This window comes from Vombatus ursinus, unplaced genomic scaffold, assembly GCF_900497805.2.
Source record: "Vombatus ursinus unplaced genomic scaffold, bare-nosed wombat genome assembly UNPS02014822.1, whole genome shotgun sequence".
Taxonomy (NCBI): domain Eukaryota; kingdom Metazoa; phylum Chordata; class Mammalia; order Diprotodontia; family Vombatidae; genus Vombatus; species Vombatus ursinus.
Genome location: NW_020954600.1, coordinates 16,702,808 through 16,725,917, shown reverse-complemented (window position 1 = coordinate 16,725,917; position 23,110 = coordinate 16,702,808). Strand labels below are relative to the sequence as shown.

At 38.0% G+C, this 23,110-nt stretch overlaps 1 protein-coding gene across 1 annotated transcript in view; it reads right to left on the bottom strand.

The window, feature by feature from the left end:
- Positions 1-23,110, bottom strand: part of DCDC1 (doublecortin domain containing 1) — a 108,472-nt gene that overhangs the window by 25,619 nt on the left and 59,743 nt on the right. The window contains exon 16 of the mRNA XM_027837756.1: positions 19,752-19,807. Within this exon, the coding sequence (XP_027693557.1) occupies positions 19,752-19,807 (56 nt within the window). The remainder of the gene's footprint in view (positions 1-19,751; positions 19,808-23,110) is intronic.

The following is a 23,110-nucleotide window of genomic DNA, read 5'->3' as shown; positions in this document are numbered from 1 at the left end:
GTTGAAGTAATTAGACTACACAATGAGGAAAAAAAATCATCACTCTTTGCAGATAATATGATGGTATACTTATAGAACCCTAGATGATGAACTAAAAAAAATACTGGAAATAACTAACAACTTTAGCAAAGTTGTAGGATATAAAATAAGGCCACATAAGCCATCATCATTTATATATATTACCAGAAAAGCCCAGCAGCAAGAGATAGAAAGAGAAATTCCATTTAAAATAATTGTAGACAATGTAAAATATTTGGGAGTCTACTTGCCAAGACAAACCCAGGAACTATATGAACATAATTACAAAACACTTTTCACACAAATAAAGTCAGATCTAAACAACTGGAAAAATATCAATTGTTCATTGGTAGGCTAAGCTGATATAATAAAAATGATAACTCTACCCATGTTAATTTACTTATTCGCTGATATACCACTCAAACTACCAAAAATATTTTATAGAACTAGAAAAAATAATAACAAATTTCATCTGGAAGAACAAAAGATAAAGAATATCAAGGTAATTAATTTTAAAAAAATGCAAAGGAAAGTGGCCTAACCATACCAGATCTAAAACTATATTGTAAAGAGGCAATCATCAAAACTATTTGGTACTGGCTAAGAAATAGAGTGGTGGATCAGTGGAATACATTAGGCACATGACACTTAATAGTCAATGACTATAGTAATCTACTGTTTGATAAATCCAAAGACTCCAGCTTCTGGGATAAGAACTCTCTGTTTGACCAAAACTGCTGGGAAAACTGGAAAATAGTATGGCAGAATCTAGGCAGAGACCAACATCTCACACCATATAGCAAGATAAGGTCAATATGAGTACATGATGGAGACATAACGGGTGATACCATAAGCAAACTAAGAAAGCAAGGAATAGTTTACCTGTCAGATCTATGGAGTAGGGAAGAATTTGTGACCAAACAAGAGATAGAGGACATTATGAAATGCAAAGTGGATAATTTTGATTACATTAAATGAAAAGGTTTTTGCACAAACAAAACCAAGATTAGAAGGAAAACAGATGGGAAACAATTTTTACAGCAAGTGTTTCTGATAAAAACCTCATTTCTCAAACATATAGAGAACTGAGTCAAATTTATAAGAATACAAGTCATTCCCCAATTGACAAATGGTCAAAGTATATGAACAGGCAGTTTTCAGATGAAGAAATTAAAGCTATCTATAGTCATATCAAAAAATGCTCTAAATCACTATTGATTAGAGAAATGCAAATTAAAACAACTCTTAGGTACCACATCATACCTATCAGATTGACTAACATGACAGAAAAGTAAAATGATAAATATTAGAGATCATGTGGGAAAATTGGGACACTAATGCATTGTTGATGGAGTTGTGGAACTGATCTAACCATTCTGGAGAGCAATTTGGAACTACACCCAAAGGGCAACCAAATTGCGAATACTCTTTGATCCAGCAATACCACTAGTAGGTCTGTATCCCAAAAAGATCATAAAGAAGAGGAAAGGATCTCCATGTACAAAATTATTTATAGTAGTTATTTTTGTGGTGGCAAAGAATTAGAAACTGAGAGAATGCCTATCAATTGGGGAATGGCTGAACAAGTTGTGGTATATGAATGCAATGGAATACTATTTTGCTATAAGAAATGATGAGCAGGTGGATTTGAGTAAAACCTGGAAACACTTACATGAACTGATGGTGAATGAAGTGAGCAGAACCAGGAGAACATTGTACATAGTAACAGCATCATTGTGCAATGACCAACTATGATTGATTTATCTCTTCACAGCAATACAATGATTCAAGAGAATTCCAAAAGATTCATGATGGAAAATGCTATCCATCTCCAGAGAAAGAATTATGGAGTCTGAATGCAGATCCAATCATACTACTTTCACTTTTTTGTGACTTTTCGTTTTTGTTCTGTTTCTTCTTTCACAACATGACTAACATAGAAATATGCTTACATGATTGCACATGTATAACCTATATTAGATTGTTCCCATCTTGGGGAGGGTGGATGGGAAGAAGAAAAAATTTGAAACTCAAAATCTTATAAAAATGAATGTTGAAAACTATTTTTACATTTAATTGGAAAAAATAAAATACTCACCAAAAATAAAAACAAAAACAAAAATGAGCACTTTTGGAATGTTTGCCACGAGTTAAAAAAAAATTTCACATAAACACATTCCAAAATCAGATGGAAAAAAAAGCCTTTGTGAAATACTGAGCTATGATTTTTTTTTTGGTTTGGTTCAAATACATTAGTCATTGTACCTAAAGGTGAACCACATTAGGTGATGAGAAATATGCTAACTGAGCTAGAATAAGATAGGGAAAACAGTCTTCGAAGCCAGGGAATGGACCTGTGACACAGCTGGCAGAAAGGACCATTGGGCTACTAAGCAAGCTCTCCTTGGTGAGATTACAGAAGGAGCTGATTCTGAACCTGATGGTTGCTAAGAGGAACTTGGGATCCAGGGCAAACCCAGCTACTTCAAGATTAGTTACCTCTGTCACTCACACTTATCCCTGACATGGAAGCTTGACAGTTCCCAACCAGGTTTCTAAACATCACTTTAAAAGAAATCAGAAGAAACTCCACGAATGATCTTTGAATGACGGCCAAATAAATATTAGCTAAATGAATAGAAATCGTTGCTGCATGACTTGGAATGAAATATATGCCTAAGTTGTCTGAAGGGAAGAAGGGAAGCCTTCCTCTTTTATACAAAGAGCCTAAAAATAACAGAATTTTCATTTAAGAAAGGAAAGATTCCCTCCCCATGAAGCCCCAAATTAGAAGGCCTGGGATAGCCAATCACTGACCAAGATCTAGGTCCTCTCCATCTAGGTTCAGTGGTTGACTGCAAACCCATCCCCCAACCCCCACCCCAGCCTCCTGCCACATTATCCCCTTAACAGATTTGAAAAAAAAAAAAAAAAGGAAACAGAGCTGTTTTCAGCTCTGCCTGAAATAACGTGTCAAACTAAATGACTTTGTGATTATAAGAAATGCCAAGCTAATTTGCTTTCCTCCCATGGTTGTAACAGTTTTCTCCAAGGAATGCCTAATACTAAAACACTATTTTGAGAAGTTTATATATTTTCTCCATTTCTACTTAGGAAAGATGCCCTTGAATCCAATATCACCCTCAAATGCCAATGAATCCACATCGTTTAGTAAATGCTAAACCATTGTAATTGTAAAATTGAAATGAGTCTATGGATGGTTCCCATTTGAAGCATTTCACTCAGGATATATTCAGGTCAGCAAACATTTATTAAGCACTTACTGTGTGCAGAATAGTGCTGAGCCCTGGAAGATTCAAAGATGAATAAGACATTGCTGCTCCTCTTAAGGAATGTGCAATCTTTGTGTCTCCAAAGTCTTCAAGATGCTAGAAAAGAGAAATCTTTTCCTTTATCCTATTCTAGATAGAGTTTGGATGTTCATAAGGAACAAAATGGAACATGCAAGAAATGTTCTCTTAAAAGCTTGATTAAAAAACATATATGTATATATATATATATGTAAATATACATGTAAACAGTAAAAAAAATGATTTGAGTGATACAAAATTTTTAATTGGCTCATTAAGGTATCTTAAAGATCATCTCAATCGGGCCCGTCATTTTTCAGATGGGAAAACAGATTCCTGATATCTTACCCAACATACACAATACCACACACTTAGGTAATATCAGACACGGGATTAGAACAGAGATCTGTAGATTCCCACATCAGTATTCATTCTTAGTCTAACATATATGGGTATGAGTGTATATATGTATATGTGTATATGTTTATAGTTATCTGTGTGTATGTATATGTATACATATATATATATATACACACATATAGATATGTGTTTGTGTGCGCATGTGTGTGTGTCTCCATGCTTAATTGTACCCTTCTTGTGGGGAGAAGGGGAAAAAATAAAAATAAAAAGTGCACAGCAGAGAACAAAAGAAAACCAACAAAGAAGCAAAGAAAAGCTGGGCAGCTTTGAAAACAATGTTTATTATATAGGTTTATTTTTATTTATTTATTATATAGGTTTGTTTTTATTTATTATATAGGTTTATTTTTATTTATTTATTATATAGGTTTTCTTGAAATGGAAATTTGTTTTATACTGAATCCTTTCTTCCGGTCTGCTGTGTACATGGCATTTTTCATTTTGTATTTAAGTTTAAAATAAAAAAATTACCAAAAGACTCACTATTCATTCCACTATACCATCGTGCTTCTCATGTGATGAGACTTCCTTCACTGTGCCCAGTTGTTGTTTAGGTGTGTCTGACTCTGACTCCATTTGGGGTTTTCTTGGCAGAGAAACTGGAGAGTCATTTGTCATTTCCTTCTCCAGTTCATTTTACAGATGAGAGAATTGAGGCAAATAGGATTAAGTGACTTGTCCATGGTCACACAGCTAGTAAGTGTGTAAGGCCTGGATTTGAACTCAGGTCTTTCTGACTCCAGGCCTGGAGCTCCATCCACTGCACCACCTAGCTGAATTCTCAGTTTTGAAGTGTATTACCAGCCTTTCTCCACGAAAGTCCTATTGTTGGCTTATCTCATGGTGGGGAAGTGATTCTGGGTTCTTCAGGAATAGGCTCACAAAGCATAAAATCTGTCAGGTTCTCTCACATTGAAGAAGCTTTGAGTTGGACCCCTGGATAGACTGCTTTACTACCATATGAAGATCAAATCTGCCAAGTTCAGAGAGGCTTACCACCAGAGAGCTAATCATCAGGTGATGAATTATTTGGCCACAGAAACTCATGAAGACCATCAACTAGTGTGTAAGTGCGGTTGTCATCTGCACTAATGCAAAGAATAACCACAATGTTGAAATCATGGGTCCCCAAGTGGTAAGATTAATTCCTTCTCATAAAAATGTGCAAATAAAGACACCCATCCAAGAACAATTTTATTTATTTATTTTTTACTCCATAGAGTTGCAGAAAAGCTAACTAAAATTGATTTCTGTAAAACATGTCATATCCTTCCATTGACTCCTGTTACAATTGCTATTTGGGGCAGACCTCTTGTATTGAGATCCCCTAAATTTTCTGTCATCAGCATAAGTCACAGAAAGGGAGACTGCACATTCAATCGCTCATTCTTCCTACCTAATTATTTGTTAGAAATGTGCAAACAAATCTTCTAAGTGTTATAAGCAGAAGAAAAGGAGAAAGGAAGGGAAAGGAAAGGAAGGGAACAGAAAAAAAGAAAAAAAAAGGAAAGAGTAGGAGAATTGAGTTTCACTATAACCTTCATGCTGCCATTTTAATTAGAGATCTTTTGACCTAAGTTTTGAAAGACTGATAGGATATCAATAAGTAGAGATGGACAGGTAACAAGGAAGTAAAGGGGGCCTTTCTAGATATAAGAAAGCTTGGCTTAGTACAGGAGTTGGTGAATAAGCCTGTTGACAGAGATGTGTGAGTATATGTGTGTGTGTGTGTGTGAAGGGAAGGAAAGGAAAGGGAAGGGAAGGGAAAGGGAAGAAAAGAGGAGAAGAAAAGAGAGAAAGTCTATCTAGCTGGATAAGGAGCATAAACAGACACAAAAAATGATCTAAAAATAACAAACAGTCCATATATATTTCAAGTCAACAATGACTTGAAATGAAAGTGACACTTCCAGGGTTCTTGAGGGAGAAGGGATTGTATACAGATTGCTAATATATTTGACTGACCGTTGTTTCTTGAAATGGACTAGAGTCCACCAAATTTTTTCCCCCACAAGTTAACTGGGCGGAGAGCAAGGACTGCTGGTGGGGATGAGTGGGAGGAGGGAGGTGGTTAATCTAAAAATAACAAAGACAAACCATAGATGCCACATGACTGCTGAAACAAGATCACTGCTTTGCAGGAGCAAAGCTGAAGATACCTCAGAGGAGATTAGGTAGACCTATCATGAAGTCAAACGTGGTCATCTGAAACCTGTGTGGTCCTAGAAGAGGCTCCTCAGCTCTACGTTTGACATTTCCATGATGTTCTGTAAGCTCAGGAAAGCTGGTATCTCACCACATTTCCTTGATTGCTAAAAGTCACTTTTTTTTGGCTTAGGCACATTAAAAGGCTAATTGTGTCAGACAGGCAGGTATATGGTGAGAAAAAGGAAAAAGGGCCAAACTTCGGCCCCCCCAGCCAGAGTTTTTAAATGGGCCAGTGGGCATTACTGAGATCGCAGAAGATTAATAGCAAGAACAGTGAGCCATTCCGATTGGCTCTCCCAGTCCCTCTGGGGGATTGGTCCTTCATACCAGCTCCTGCAGACTGGAAAACCACAGCCAATATACATCTTCATCTTTCTCCACAATGAGCACTACCTTGGCTAGGCCTATCTCCTCTTGTCTATGGGATATAATTCACCACCAACTGACAGATGGTGAAGACAGTTTTCTAAACAAAAGAGGCAATTTTTCTAATTTGGAACTTTCTTTAAATGTCCAGATCGGGTTTGGAGAATTGTATTCATCTGAATTCAGGTTGTCTTCATTCATTTTTTTAAAGTAGCTTCTCTACTGTAATCATTTGTCTAGAAGCAGATGAACAAGGCCTTTCCCTGTGAAGGGGAAAAAACACCAAACTCAGTAACAGTCGCTATTAAATTAAAAAACAAATTCATCAGAATTGATGCATTAAGCTTGATAAGATTTGTAAAATTTATCGAGACAGTTCCTTCAAGGTCTGGTATGAGTTATGAAATCTAATTTTGTTTTCATAGCTCTGTGATAAAATTTTATCAATGTTATAAAAGGGGTCTTTACCAAGACTGACCGGAAATCTGAACTATTTGGCCAGGCAATAAAAACACATTCCTCAACTGCAAAGTGTCAGACAAGCAAGGTTTAACAGAAAATTGATCGATAAGTCTTCCTTTTACACTTGAGTGCATTCACTTTTCCCTCATAGGATAATAGGTTTTTTTAATGGGTTTTCCATTAATATCAGACTTTAGTGTTAGCAGGAAAAAGAAAGACATAAAAAGAGAGAGAGAGAGAGAAAGTTGTTATCTCCTAATGGTAAGGTAGCTCTACTGAGGGGTTTTCTTTAGAGTATATATATGCTGATGGGTTTCTGACTTTTGTAAGAAAGCCATGCTGTCATATTTTCCTTCTCAAGGTAGAGGGAAGAGGCTAAAGATATATAGAAGTGGTTTTCATATGCTCAGTCACATGTGTGTGTCTCAGTTTCCTCATCTGTGAAATTGACAGGATTATATTTGATGATCTCTAAGGGACTAGTGATATAATTCTGTGATTCTGTGAAAATAAGGAGGACTGACTTACATACAAAGGGTCAGATGTGGTAACAATGGACATCTATAAAGTGTTTTAAATTTTACAAAATGGTTTACTTACATTATTTTGCTTGAGCTTCATAACCACCATGTGAGGGAGGAAGTGCAGGTAGCATTATCTCCATTTTATGTATGAGTAAACTTAAGTGTTGAGGAGGCAGCTAGGTGGATAGAGTGCTGGACCCGAGTTAAAATCCGGCCTCAGACAGTCACTAGCTGGGTGACCCTAGGCAAGTCACTTAACCTCTGTTTGCCTTAATTCACTGGAAAAGGAAATGGTAAACCATTCCCATATCTTTGCCAAGAAAACCCCATACAGGGTGACAAATAGTTGGATAGGACTGAATGAATGACAACAACAAACTTGAGTCTTAGGGTGATTAAGGGACTTGATCAAGTACATATAGCTAATAAGTATCAGAAGTGGGATTTGAACCCAGGACTTTCTGATTTTAAGTCAAGTTCTCTATTTTTTTATATCATGAGCACTAGTCATGAAGTCGAGATTTTAGGTGCAAATTCTTTCTCTGACACTTACTTTGGTCAACTCACATAGCCTCTCTGACCCTTAGTTTCCTCATCTCTAAAGTGGGGACAAGAATATGTATATCATATCTTTTCTTCACAGGGCTGTGGTGGGGGATGTGCTCTCTACCGATTAAAGGATTATACAAAGTAGTCACTTTTATTTAAGTGACTGTCTCATAAATTGTTGAGTTAAACTGCTTTGAAAGAAAGAATGAGATAAAATTTATCTTTGAAAAGGGGGTGATGCAGTTAGAATTAGGGAAAGTGTCTTCACTTCTGTCTGTTTCTTCAACTATAAAATAAGGATGATATTAACAGCACATACTTTGCAAGGTTGTTGTGAGGATCAAATGAGATGATATTTGTAAAAAGCACTTAGCACAGTTTCTGGCAAATAGTAGGCACTTAATAAACATTTGTTCCCTCTCCTTCCCCCCCTACCCTTATTCCTGGAGCTAAGGGCAACATTTCTACTTAGTGGGCTTATACCTACCCTACAACAATGGGAACAATAGCTATCACAACGGATACCAGAGTCAGGTTCCCAAAGGAGCTCAGCAACCTAGAATAATCAATGGAATGGAATCAATGGAATAATCAATGGAATTAATAAGATGAATTTTAATAAGAATAAATTTAAAGTCCTATTTATGCTTCAATGCATTGTGATACAGTGGAAAGACCACAGGATTTGGAGCCAGAGGACCTGGGTTCAAATCCCAACTCTTTCAAATATTAGCTAAGTGACTTTGGGAAACTGATTCACTAATTTGGGCCTCAGTTTCCTCATCTGTAAAATGAGAGGGTCAAACAAGACGGTCTCTCAGATCTATTCCTATTCTAAAACTATGATTACACAATGACATTTTAGCATATCTTTATTCATATTGATGTTCTTGTCAAAAGTGACAATTCCAAACCACTATTGGTGCGTCATTTCTGAAGCTCTTGTCCAAAACTTTCCATAAATCATCCTCAGGGGTCCACTCCATATGATGGGAGCATTCTTCCAGATCTCTTGACTTGGATACAAAGAAAAGTAACCTGACAGGATAGGATAGGAGAGGCACCAACAGTCTTAGGGGGAAAGATATGGGGGTTTGATAGATAGAAAACTCAATATGCGTTACAAGTATGACATGGGCAGTCGAAAAAGCTAGTTGAATTTTAGGTTATACTGAGAAGTAGAGTGTCCAGAACAATGAGGTTAATAATCCTGTGGTGGTATGCCCTACTTCAACTACATGTTTAATATTGGGCATCCTGTGTTTGAAAGAATATTAATGAGTTTGAGTACCTTCAGAGACAAGAATGGTGAAGGGACTAGAGGTTGTGGCATGTAAGGTTGGATCACTTCAAGAACCTGGAGATGAAAAAATATGGTGGTGGTGGAGGTAGTGGGGTAGGGAATGATTTTGTTGTTGTTCAGTCTTTTTTTCATTCCTATCTGACTCTTTGGACCCCATTTGGGGTTTTCTTGGCAAAGATTCTGCAGTGGCTTGCCATTTCCTTCTCCAGCTCATTTTATAGATGAGGGAACTGAGGCAAACAAGGTTAAAGTGACTTGCCCAGGGCCATACAGTTACTATCTGAGGCCAGATTTGAATTCAAGGCTTCCTGACTTCAGGTCCATTTTTCTATCCACTGCACCATCTACCTGCCTGACATAAGTACATAGGAACCACGTGGTTATAGTCAAATACTTCATCCCTCTGAGTCTTAGTTATATACATATATGTGTGTGTGTGTATACATACACACATATGTATGTATATGTATACATATCTACACGCATACATACAAACACACATATACTTACACATACATACACACACACACACACATATACACACACAGTTCCTAGGGAAGTTAGAGAGTTTATTCCTGTTCAAATTATATCTGCTGACTTCCATAGTCCTTCAGTGCAGTCTAGGATTCAGGGATACGTTCATGTATCTACAAGCCTCTTCTCTAGATGCCCAATGTCTATCTTGTCAAGGGGGTGTGACTTCCAGCCCTCTCCCTTGGCTATGTTATGCTATGTCTGCCTAACACAGTGTGCTGATCCTAAAATTGCCTGTGTAGTTGTAGGAATCTTCCAGAATCTCCCCCATGGGGGATGTGATGGTTTGTTGCCTTAAAAGGAATTAAAACTGTCCTCAACACTAATTGTCTCAGGGGCTAAGGCTTAGGCTGTTGGTATGGCTTCTTGATAACCATGATAAAAATTCATGAGATTTTTGGCTTTTTTTAACCTCCATATGAATTTCATTATTTTTTCTATTTCTATAAAGTAATCTTTTGGTAGCATCATTTGGTATGGCATTGAATCAGTAAATTAATTTAAGTAGTGTTGTTGTTTTTATTATATTGACTCATCCTACCCATGAACAATTAATATTTTCCCAACTATTTAGGTTTATCTTTATTTATGTAAACAAAGGTTTGTAGTTATATTTATATAATTCTTATGCCTCTAGGTAGGTAGATTCACTAGTATCATACAATCTATAAATATTTTAAATGGAGTTTCTCTTTCATTCCCCTCCTGCTGGATTTTATTGGTATTGGATTTTATTTTTTAATAGAAAAATGACAAATGTTGGAGGGCTATGAGAAATCAGTAACATTGATGCACTGTTCTAAGATTTGTAAATGGATACAACCATTCTGGAAAGCAATTTGGAATTATATGCAAAAAGTTACTAAACAGAGCATGCCCTTTGATTCAACTATGCCTCTGATAGGCCTAAACCCAAAGAGACCAAGAAAAGAAGAAAAGGTCCTCCATTACAAAAATATTTAAGCAGTTCTTTTTGTGGTGGTAACACCCTAAGGTGATACCCATCAATTGGGGAATGGCTGAACAAGTTGTGGTATATGAATGTGACGGAATACTATTGTACTATAAGAAATAAGGAAATCGATGATTTCAAAAGATTTGAAAGACTTGTATGAACTGATGCAATGTGAAATGAGCAGAACCAAAAGAACAATTCATGTTCTAATATCCAAATTATAAAAACAAACAATTTTGAAGGATTAGAAGTTGATAAAGGATGAAATGAGCAGAACAAGGAAAACAATTTATACATTAACAAAATACTATAATGGTAAACAACTTTGAAAGCTGTAAGAACTTTAATCAACAAAATGCAACCATTCATGATTCCAAAGAATTTACGATGATACTACTATCCATCTCTGAGAGGTGATGGGTTCAGAGTGAAGAATGAGACTTTTTTTCTAACATGGACAATATTATGAGTAACTATGTATATTTGCTACATGGGATTTTTTTTTCTTTTTCCAGTGGGGTAGAGGGTCCAAGGGAGATTTTTGTTGATTAAAAAAAATCATGCATTAAAAATGTCATGAGGAGCTCCAGCTGGACCCTGAGGCTTCTCTAGCAGACCTCTGTGGATAACACAGAGGTAGGGAGGCTGTACTCAATGGAATTAACATTGTATCTTAAGCTGAAAATCCTTTGCCTGCTCTGAATGACTTTCCTCTGCTATTGCTAAGTAAACCAGCTATGTTAGAAGGATTATTGAGTGTCTCATTTCATGCCAGGCTGAAACCTAAGGTACCAGGCTGGCCTGGTGAACCCTGGTCTAATATTACACACTGCCTTGGTCAGCCTTAGAAGAGTCATGATCATGTGCTGGGGTCCTGCATCCCAGGTCCTACATCCTGGGTCCTGCATCCTTCTGCACTAGAGCGTACACAGACACTCCTATTTGGAAGTCACCTACGTTGGCTGAACTCCAGTCACATGCTGTCTTTGGCAGCCGATGCTACACCACAGAGCCCTCATGCCAAAAAGTGATGACTGTTTTGGAAAAATGTTTGAATGTTTTCAGATTATGTATGACACCACATGCCAGAGTCACAGAGAATACAGCCTGTGAGGGAGTGGATTTTATTTTGTGATTTATGGAATGAAGAGTCTAGGGATGCTGTAGGATTAATTTAATATGAAAAATTCAGACGGCCCCACATGATGCCATTTATCTTTCCCTGGTTTGCCAGTACCGGGGGCATGCAGTTCACAGAGGAGGCTCTCACTTCTCAAACACATGACCTCTCACTTCTGAAGAAGGGTGACCATTGTCTTCCTTCCAAGGCAGACTGTATGTATGTAGGCCAAGTGAAGGCCAAGGCAGAGGCGCAGTTATACACTATCTTTAACATGAAAAGCATTAACTTTATTCTGAAATGAGAATTGTTTGAGACACTCTATAGTTATAGTCTCTTTTGTTTTAGTTTGGGGTTGTTTTTTTAGAGGGGGAAGGAAGATCTGATATTTCATAGGTATCATCAACTCCTTAATGAAAACTCCCTCCATTGATACACAGATCCAAACTCATCCTTTAGAGTGGGAACTATTCACTTTTTTTTGTCTTTATATCACCAGTACCTGGCACATAATAGGTCCACTAATAAATGGCTGTTCAGTGACTAATAGAATTACCTTGAAACTTAGGAGGCTATCTCTTGCCAATAGTTATACAGTCAATAGGTGAGAGATAGGCCTTGATATCAGGTCTTTCTGCTTCCAAGGCAAGGCATCTCTCCATTACACCATGTTCTCTCTTGTTATTATATGTCTAGAACTGTTGTTAAACCAAAATGAGCCTAGTTCACTAGACAAGGGGTTCTTAGACTTTTTTTTATATTCATGAACCCTTTGGCAGTCTATGAATCTCTTCTCAGAATAATGTTTATAAATGTATGAAACAAAATACACAGCATTAGAAAGGAAATCAATTATATTGAAATCCAGTTATTCAAAATACTTTTTAAAAAAAACTAGCTTACAGACTCAAGATTAAGAACTCCTTCATTGGGCTGACATTAATAAATAAAAGATACATTATTAGAAGGCATAATGGTACTCCATCAACATATAAAAAATCAACAAGAATGTAATCACAAAACTGTCTAAAAATGGAAGAGACTTTAGTATACAGAATATAGAATGTTAATGCTAGAAAGAACCTTAGAGATCATTTAGTCCAGTCCCATCATTTTAAAGATAAGTAAACTGAGGCCCAGAGAGGGGAATTAACATGTTCAAGGCGACAGGCATCTATTTCAATGTCCAGATGAGCTTATTTCAAATAAGAACGAACAACATCTACTTGTAGGAACATCATAGATTTCCCAAACTAGATTAACTCATTTCATAAGGCCAGGTGGATGTGGGAGGAGAAATATCCTGAGAATTCATTTTTTCCAGGAGCCACTGTGATTTAAAGACTTCACATTTTTCAGTCATTTGTGATGGCAAGAGCCAGTATTCATGTGAAAAGTAATCTGTACTCATAGAAGATCACCCCGATAAGGCATGCTTCCTCAGCATACTGGGCTTACATATTAACTAGACTGGGAGCACATATGTTGAAGGAAAACAGGGTAGTTTTATAAGCTAAAAAGAAAATAACTCCCCAAATAGAGGAAGAGTCACTGTGGTCGAGGACATGGGAAGTTTGCCCTCCCTATGAGCCTCTCTATGTTTGGGTAGAAAAAAACACACAAATCAGGCTGGTTGTTTTCCTCACCCTCAAAATTATTATCCTCCTTAGTGGAAATTAATTCTGCAGGTAGCACTGTACTGGCATTATATAGTTTTTATGACCTTTAAAAGAGAAAGACTTTATCACCATCGAAGGGAAGTTTAATTATCATAGGAAGCTTTACCACTTCAAACTCAGCAGCCTTCGTCTTCTACTGCTCAGGACCTTGTGGCAAACTTTGGCTTGTCAGCCCTAAACCAAAACAATATTTTCATTGCTCCTTTAGGTAACTGTGTTACGTCCCTAGCTCTTAGCATCGACCCTGCTCCCCACCCAACACAGAACCCCTTGATGAGACAGTGGTCTCAGAAAATCATAGGATCATAGATTTGAAGCTAGAAGGGGCTTTAGAGACCATTGAGTCCAACCTCCTCACTTTAAAAAGTAGGAAACTGAGGCCCAGAGAGCTGAAATGACTTGTCCAGACAGCTATCACATGTCTGAGGGAGGGTTTGGACTCAGGTCTTCCTGACCTTAACTCTGTCTACTGTAACACACTGCCTCTTAAGTACTATCAAGGGCACAACTTCTGATGACCTTGGAACATAAGCCCATCACAGACCTGCTCACGTAGGGGTCTGATATGTCAGATCTCAAGACAGTTTGACCCCATGTGCTCAAGCACATGAAGGGAAAGATCTTTGGGGAAATACACAGGGCATGCCTTCCTGGTCACCTTTTCCAAACAGGAGATGTACCAGCAGGCTTAGCAGTATACAATGTCGAAAAACATCCAGGGAGACACATACCTGGACTGCCCAGGAGCACTGCCTCACTGAAGCCAAGCTTTCATTTGAATCCTTTTTTCTTTCCTTATGCATGATTACCTTGTGTCAGCAGAAGTGTGAGCTCAGTTTCAATACAACAGGAATGTTTGCTTTGCTTCCTCTCACTTAAATATGTTGGCTACACCCAGTCTACTGTTATTGGCATCACTAGTGAATTTCTCTGCGGAAAAAAGATGGCTACACCCAACTCCAGATCCTTTCCTGCTTCTTGACCCCCACCAATTCACTTTGGTAGCACGGCCTTCCTGGCTGTGCTGACACACTGGATTATGGCCCCTCTTTAATGAGTCCCTTGGGGAGATGGTACATAAATTCTTTTTCAAAGAACAATGCTCTTGCCTTGAATATGTTTTAAAGAGTTCCTTTTAAAAGGCAGCAACTCACCTAAGCTCTCCCTAAACCACCTCACCTTAATGCCATAAAATAATTCATGGAGCAGCAAAACCCACAAAAGGATGGGGTGAAATAATTTTCCAGCCAAAGACAACTTAGAAGGTCAGCAGGAAAGGTCTGTCACACCTGAGTGAGAGTGGAGCACAGTCCAGCTGTTTCCAGAGCTCTCAGCCCACAGATAGTAAGAGGGTCAAACAACTGGTTAGAGGATTACAGGGTCTCTTTGCTAGCACTGAGGCAGGACTCTGTTGCTTTGCCCATACTTGGATCCAGGTCATAGTCCTGAGTCCCAGGGAGAGGAGGAGTACTAGCACACCCGAGCTTGTGGCCACAATGGACATGGAACTCTTGTCACAGTTCCAGGGCAGAAAAGACTGTTTATAGTCACTCACAGACCAGAGCATAGGCCAGGAGAGTAGTAAACACACCTCTCCTTAGATCATACCACCTTGGAAGAACTAAAAACTTACAGGTCTCTAAACATAGCTCTGAAAACAGTTGTACAAAACCCCTGAAGCTTGGGACAGTATGCCCTCCACCCTGGAAACAGAGTCCTACTTTTACAAAGAATTAAAAGTCAAGAAATAGGGTGGGAAAATGAGCAAACAACAGAAAAAATTCTGAATATAGAAAGTTAGTATGATGACAAAGAAGATCAAAACATACACTTAGAAGATAACAAAGTCAAAGTTCCTACATCCAAAGCCTCCAAGAAAAATATGAACTGGTTTCAGGTCATGGAAGAGCTCAAAAAGGATTTTGAAAATCAAGTAAGATAGGTAGAGGAAAAAATTGAGTAGAGAAATGACAGTGATGCAAGAAAATTATGAAAAACAAGTCAACAGTTTGGTAAAGGAGACACCAAAAATCCTGAAGAAAATGACCACCTTAAAAAACAGAGTAGGCCAAATGATAAAAGAGATATAAAAAGCCAATGAGGAGAAGAATGCCTTAAAAAGCAGAATTTGCCAAAATGGAAAACGAGGCACAAAAATTCACTGAAGAAAAAAACTAGTTAAAAAGTAGAGTTGGCCAAATGGAAAAAGAGGTACAAAAACTCCCTGAAGAAAATAATTCCTTAAAAATCAGAATTGAATAAATGGAAGCCAATAACTTTATGAGAAATCAATAAACAATAAAACAAAACCAAAATGATGGAAAAAAACAATGTAAAATAGTCACTGGAAATACAACTGACCTGGAAAATAGATCCAGGAGAGATAATTTTAAAAATATTGGACTACCTGAAAGCCATGATGAAAAAAAGAGCCTAGAATCATCTTTCATGAAATTATTAAGGAAAACTGCCCTGATACTGTAGAACCAGAGGGTAAAATAGAAATGGAAAGAATCCACTGATCACCTCCTGAAAGAGATCCCAAAATGAAAATTCTCAGGAGTATTATAGCCAAATTCTAGAGCTCCCAGGTCAAGGAGAGAATATTGCAAGCAGTCAGAAAGAAACAATTCAAGTGGGACAGTTAGGTGGGGCAGTGAATAGAGATCTGGCCTTGCAGTCAGGAGGACCTGAGTTCAAATCCAGCCTCAGACACTTGACACTTACACTTACCTTGGGCAAGTCACTTAATCCTGACTGCCTAAGCAAAAAGAAAAAAGAAAGAAAGAAAAGAAAAGAAACAATTCAGGTATTGTGGAGCCAGTTAGGATAACAAATTATTTAGCAGCTTCTATATTAAAGGGTTGGAGAACCTGGAATATGATATTCTGGAGAGCAAAGAAGCTAGGATTACAACCAAGAATCACCTATCCAGCAAAACTGAGTATAATCCTTCAGGGGAAAATGGATATTCAATGAAATAAAAGACTTTCAAGCATTCTTGATAAAAACACCAGAGCTGAATAGAAAATATGACTTTCAAATACAAGACTCAAGAGAAGCATAAAAAGGTAAACAGGAAAGGGAAATCAAAGGTTAAACTGTTTATATTCCTATATGTGAAGATGATACTTGTGACTCATTAAAACTTTTAGGGCAATTAGACGGAGTATATATAGACAGAGGGCACAGGTGTGAGTTGAATATGAAGGGGTGATATCTAAAAAAACTAATTAAGGTGTGAGAGAGGGATATACTGGGAAAAAGGGAAAGGGAGAGGTAGAATGGGGCAAATTATGTCACCTAAAAGAGGCAAGAAAAAGCTTTTACAATGAAGAGGAAGAGGGGGAGGTGAGAGCATTAGTGAAACTTACTCTCATCAGAATTGGTTCAAAGAGGGAAAAATATACACACTAAACTGGAGATAGAAATCTATCTTACTTTACAGGAAAGTAAGAGGGGAAGGGGATAAGGAAAAGGGTCTGTGATAGAAGGGAGGGCAGATTGAGGGAGAGGGTAGTCAGAAGCAAAACACTTTTGAGGAGGGACAGGGTGAAAGGAGAGACAGAATAGAATAAACGGGAGGGGGAATAGGATGGAAGGAAATACAGTTAGCAATAATAACTGTGAAAAAAATTTTAAAACAAGTTTCTCTGATAAAAACCTCATTTCTCAAAAAATATAGAGAACTAAGTCAGATTTATAAAAATAAATCATTCTCCAATTGATACATTATCAAAAGACACGAAGTTTTCAGATGAAGTAATCAAAGCTATCTATAGCCATGTGAAAAAATGCTCTAACTCACTACTGAATGGAGAAATGCAAATTAAAATAATTCTGAGGTATTACCTCATATCTATTAGGTTGGCTAATAGGACAGAAAAGGAAAATGACAAATTTTGGAGGGGATGTGAGGAAAATGAGACATTAATGCACTTATGGAGTTGTGAACTGATTCAACCATTCTATTTGGAATGGTTGGAACTATGCTCAAAGGGTTATAAAACCAGGCATACCCTTTGACCTAGCACTGCCACTACTAGGTCTGTATCCCAAAAGAGATAAAAACAAAAAGGAAAAGGAACAATATGTACAAAACATTTACAGCAGCTCTTTGCTGGTGGCAAAGAATTGGAAATTGAGGGGACACCCATCAATTGGGGAATGGTTGAACAAATTATGGTATGTGATTATGATGGAATACTATTGTGCTATAAGAAATGATGAGCAGGATGCTCTCAGAAAAATCTAGAAAGAATTACATGAGCTAATGCAAAGTGAAATGTACTGTGTACAAAGTAACAGGAGTATTTTAAGATGATCTTCTGTGAATGAGCTATTCACAGGAATACAATGATCCAAGACAACTCTGCAGGCTTTATAATGAAAAATACTGTCCGTCACCAAAGAAAGAACTGATGATATCTGAATACAGATTGAAGCACACTTTTTTACTTTCTTTATTTTTCTTTAGGTTTTTTTTTTTGGTCTATGTCTTTTTTTTTTCACAACATGACTAATATAGAAATGTTTTGCATGACTACACAGGTATAACCCATATCAAATTGCTTGCCTTCTCAATGAAGGGGATGAGGATGGAGGAAGGGAGAGAATGTGGAACTCAAAGTTTTAAAACTGAATGGTAAAAATTGTTTCTACATGTAACTTGGGAAAAATAAAATACTAAATAAATTCAAAAAAAATTTTTTTAAGAGTTCCTTTTATAGAACCAATTTCCCTACATTCTGGAAGTTAAGACTTAATAAAGCTTACTGGTCCTTTGGTTTGTGGGCCAAGCCTAGAATGGAGCTCATTTTCTTGACTAGGTAGTAAGTTAGAGGAATCCAAGGGTGAATCTAAAATTACTCAAGTGGCCTATTTTTTATAAAGCGTGTTGAAAGGAATTTAGAGTGGAGAGGCAAGGAGAAAAAAAAAACAAAGGAAATAAACAAAACAACAAATGTATAAAAAGTTAATGGATCATGCAACAATGAAGGAGGAAAGGAAGGGAGAAGGAAGTAAAAAAGATGAACATGTAGGAGAGGGCGAAGCAGACCTTAAGTGCTGGCAAACATATTGAAGCCCTCTGAGCTTCAGGAGGATTTTCTCCTTCTCTCCTCCCCGGCAGCATAGTTGGGAAGCCAAAAGGGGGTTCTGTGTGATCCAGCCTAGTCAAGCTGTGATTCTGAAACATTTAACTGTGTCCAAGGTGAGTACCAGCTCACAAGCAGAAGTCATCATTTTGGGATCTTTCAAGGACAGCCTGGCAGCTGTTGCCGAAACATTTCATTTCCTTACATACGAAAAGAATATTCTAGAAGCCTCAGGGGAGGGAGGTGGCTTTGATGCCACATTGTGGTGTGTAGATGACCCTGGGTTCTGAAAGGCTAGACCAGGGGATCAAAAGAGATTGAAGATCCCACCAGGCTGAGAAGGTTTTGAGTTAAGACCCAGTCATTAACTACATGCCCTTTTTCTGAATCAGCCTAGCTAAATTCATAAGGTCACCATTAGAAGCCCTTGTCACAGCAACTCCTCCTCTTCTTCCTCCTCCTCCTCCTCCTTCTCATCATCATCATCACTAGCATTTATATAAGACTTTAAGGTTTGCAAGGTTTTTTTTAAACAAATATTATCCCATTTTTCCTTACAACAGTTTTAAAAGGTAAGTACTATTATTATTCCTATTTTACAGATGAGGAAACTGAGGCAGACAGAGGTTAAGTGACTTGCCCAGTGTCACATAGCTAGTAAGTGTCTGAGACCAGATTTGAACTCATATCTTCCTGACTCCAGGCCTGGTGCTCTATCCACTTCATCCCGGGCTGTCTACTAGGTCGAGGAGAGGTTGGTTGCCATAGGCAAGAATTACCTGAACCATTAAAACCATGGATCCTTAAGTATGAAAATATGGGTGCTGCATCACAATGATGCCCCTGACATCTTGACTGGGTTTATAAATAGCTTGTTTTCCTCCTTCCTGTTCAGCAAAATACCTGATGGCTATGTATGGGCACCAATTTTCTCTCTGTGGCTTTGTACTTAGATGACTGGCGTAGGCAGATAGCTCATTGATAGTGGTTTCATATTAGAAGCTCCTAAGATTAGAAAATGTCATAGCTAGCAGGAAATGCTCATCAGAAAACACCTGTCAGCAATGGCTTCACCCACAAAAGCCCCCCGCTAAGTGGTCTGGGTTGATGTTGCCTTGTGGCTGCTTAATGCAAAGCATCCTGCTGTAAATGATTCCCTTTTATGTCAAACTCTAGTTCACAGAAAACAGAGCTCTTTCTACTTACCAGCCCTCGAAACAATGAGTTGTGTACAGAGATACGATTGAGTCTGACCTATTTGTCTGAAATTTTCAAAAAGAAAAATTGATAGTCACCATTGCAACTTGCCAAAACTCCCCATTAATAAGTAACTTTGCATCTGATTTCTTTCATAATCTAGAACAATGTGAACTCTATTACTCTTATTGATCACTCCCCTCCAAATTACACTAAAGAAATTTGCTGTCTCAGGCAAATCCAATTTCTCTCAATGAGTTGTTGCAAGCAGACCATTATTATTGGTTAGTTCAGAAAGGCTAGGCTGTCTGCCGGCATTGATTTCTAAGTGAATTTTGTTTTCTCTGCAGAAGAAGAGACCTGAATCTGTTATTTAAAAAGCCACAGAAAGTATTTATGGGCCTTTTGTACACACACAAAACATGGTGTGTCAAATTTCTATCTCAATACCAACCTTGACAGTACCCCTTGAAGCCACAAATTTTCCTCTGCACTTTTGGATAACGTTCTCCATTCATCAACTTTGAAAACTAACACAGGTGTAGAGATGAAATATCTCTCATTTACATACCTTGTCAGACAGTCTAAAAATTCTGGCTCCAGCTAGGCTGTTGGGATTTGACTGTAGGCATGCCAAGAGGTTCCCCTTTGGAAATGACCACATTCTTGTGGCAACTATGTGTCCCCACATGGGATCAGGCAACAGGGACTCAAGGTAGGCAATAAAATAGGGTTCCCCTGGGGATAGCATCCTACAGATGCTGCTGGGCTGATCTGTATCTGGAACACCTTACCAGTATTTACAAATGGCAGGCTATAAATTTCACTGAAAAGGCCCTGGGATAGAAGCAGTCCATTTTAATAAATAAAATGGTTTCCAGTTGATACAAAAATATTGAAATCTGACATGAGCACATATATGGAACTGATTCAAATGTGATAAATATATCCCCAAAGGAAATTATGAGATTTATTAAAAATCTAGGATGGCTGAACAGGGCTAAAATCATCTTCCACTCTGGCACTGGCTGAAAATCTAGTTACTGGTACTGGGTGACCCAGAAAGTCAACCAAAGAGGAACATCAATAAATAAAAAAGGAGCAGGAACTGATTTTTTTTTTGCTAACTTACAAGTGGCTCTGAACTATGGTGCTATACCAGGCAAGCTTTGAGTCCATGAAGTGAGTAACTCTACCTCACCAACAAAATGTGATGTGTTGATGACTGTTATATTGCATCTGAAATCCCATTTACTAGTAATAGAAAAGTTCAGTTAAGACTTTTGCCTTATGTCTCTGGGTACCTTGTATCGCTGTGTGTGATATTACCAATTTTCACTTCAGGAGGATTCACTGTAAGAGCTCAGATTTTCACAGAAATTTGCACATTTGATCCAGGGTGAAATTAGACCATTTTCATAGCCAATCAGCTTTTCCTTAGTGGCAGTATGATAAGGTATTTTTTTTCACATATAGTAATTTTTAAAAAATGTTTTTATGAAAATGCGCCCCCAGTGAAATGACCCTATAGGATGAGCTGCTAACACAGTGACCTTATAGGACAAGCTGGCCGGCAGAATAAGCTACTTAGCCCCACTGGCTTCAACCTTATCCCTAAAAATGGAGATAATGCTAAAAATCAATCTCCCATTGGAGTCGTAAAATTTCTTTAATAAACACCCAGGAAGCTTTGAAATCCCAACCCAAAGAGGTCCACGGAAGGGCAAAGCACTGCTAATGGGGATGTTTTGTGTATTTTCACCTAAATGTGATTTTCTTTCTGGAGCAGGTCCTGGCAGCTGGAATTTATTCATATAGCCCTGCTGATTTGCAGAAACGGGAGTAAATACCATGCCATTTGCAGTGATTACCATGAGCCCCCTTCAGGAGAAATGATCTACAGCTTCCCGCAGCACATTAAGGTGGCGGATTGAGGTATGGGCCTAGCTCTGCTATTCTGTATACACTTAGCTAGGTTGCAATTTATTTTCAGGCAAGGCCATGAGGTGCTTCCAGAGGAGAAGAGGAAAGAAAGAAGAGCATTTGCTAGGAAATTCTCCTCTTTGAACAGAAGCCAAAAATGAATTCACCAGTGTTTTGCCTTAGGGTACTATTGCCTTTTTTTTTTTAAAAAGAGGGTGAAGGTGGGAGCTACCCTTACATTGAAAAAAAAATAATGAAGTTCTTTTGTTTCAGGTTTGTAACTGGGATAGAAAAGCTGGCAATGTCCCTCCATCCTCCCCCTTTGCAAAAATGCCCTTCGAAAACTTTTTCCTTGAAATACTTCATTTTGCTCATTTTCCATATTTGAGGTCAGGTGTGCCTCACAATCTGAACTCTCTGACTCATCTGTTAGCCATGGTCCTTTTTCATTGCTCTTGGAAAGGGTGTTGAAATGTCTTCCTTGGGTGATACTAGGGCTTCTGCTACAAGCAGCAGTTTATAGGTAAATGTTTAACATTGGGCTCTCTGAGGGTAGGGGGAGTATGCAGGATCCATTTTTTAAGTTTAATCTGCATTAATATTTTCTCCATCAGACTGTCAGTCACAAATACTTAAGTGCCTTCGACGTGCCAGGTGCTGTGCTAAGCACTGGGGATACCAAAAGAGGCAAAGGCATTCCCTCCCCTCAGGGAATTCACAATCTAACTGGAGAGACAAAGAGCAAACAAACTGACTGTATACAGGATTAATAGGAAATAATTAAGAGAGGGAAGTCCCTCCAATTAAGAGGGCCTAGGAGATAGATTTCCTTAAGTGTAGCCAATCAACAAAACAAAAATCAAGCCTGGATCTGTAGCATCCTCACATTGAAAATTTAACAACTGGCTCCCCGCAGCCTTCTGATCTGGCTCCAGCATATATCTGAGCAGGCAGGTGGGTGGGAGGAACAGAATTGAAAGGAAAGAAGGGTTTATGTGACCAGAAACACTTTCATTTCCATTCTGATAAATCTGGATGCTCAAGAAAATTAGGCATTTAAGTCCTGGAGAAGCAGTTGGCTATTTATGGCCTAACTAGGTTGGAAAGGGTTTTAGAATTAACTTAGTCCAACCTCCCTTTTTCTTACAGATAAGCATGTTAAAGTGCACCACTCCAAGTTACTCAGGTAGTAAGAAGCATTGAGAGGATTCAAACTCAGGCCTTCTGCTTCTGAAGACAAAATGGGTATGGGGTAGGAAAATAGACTTTGACAACAGAATTGTCTGTTGACATCCCCGAGTTCTACTCCATGCTGACTACAAGTCATGAGTTTTATGAACTCACTAAGCTTTCCAAAAATACAGCATTTTCCCATCGACTAGGATGAATTAACTTTTGGAATTAACTAGTAGCTGCCATTTTTTTTCCTGGAAAAAAATAGCCTT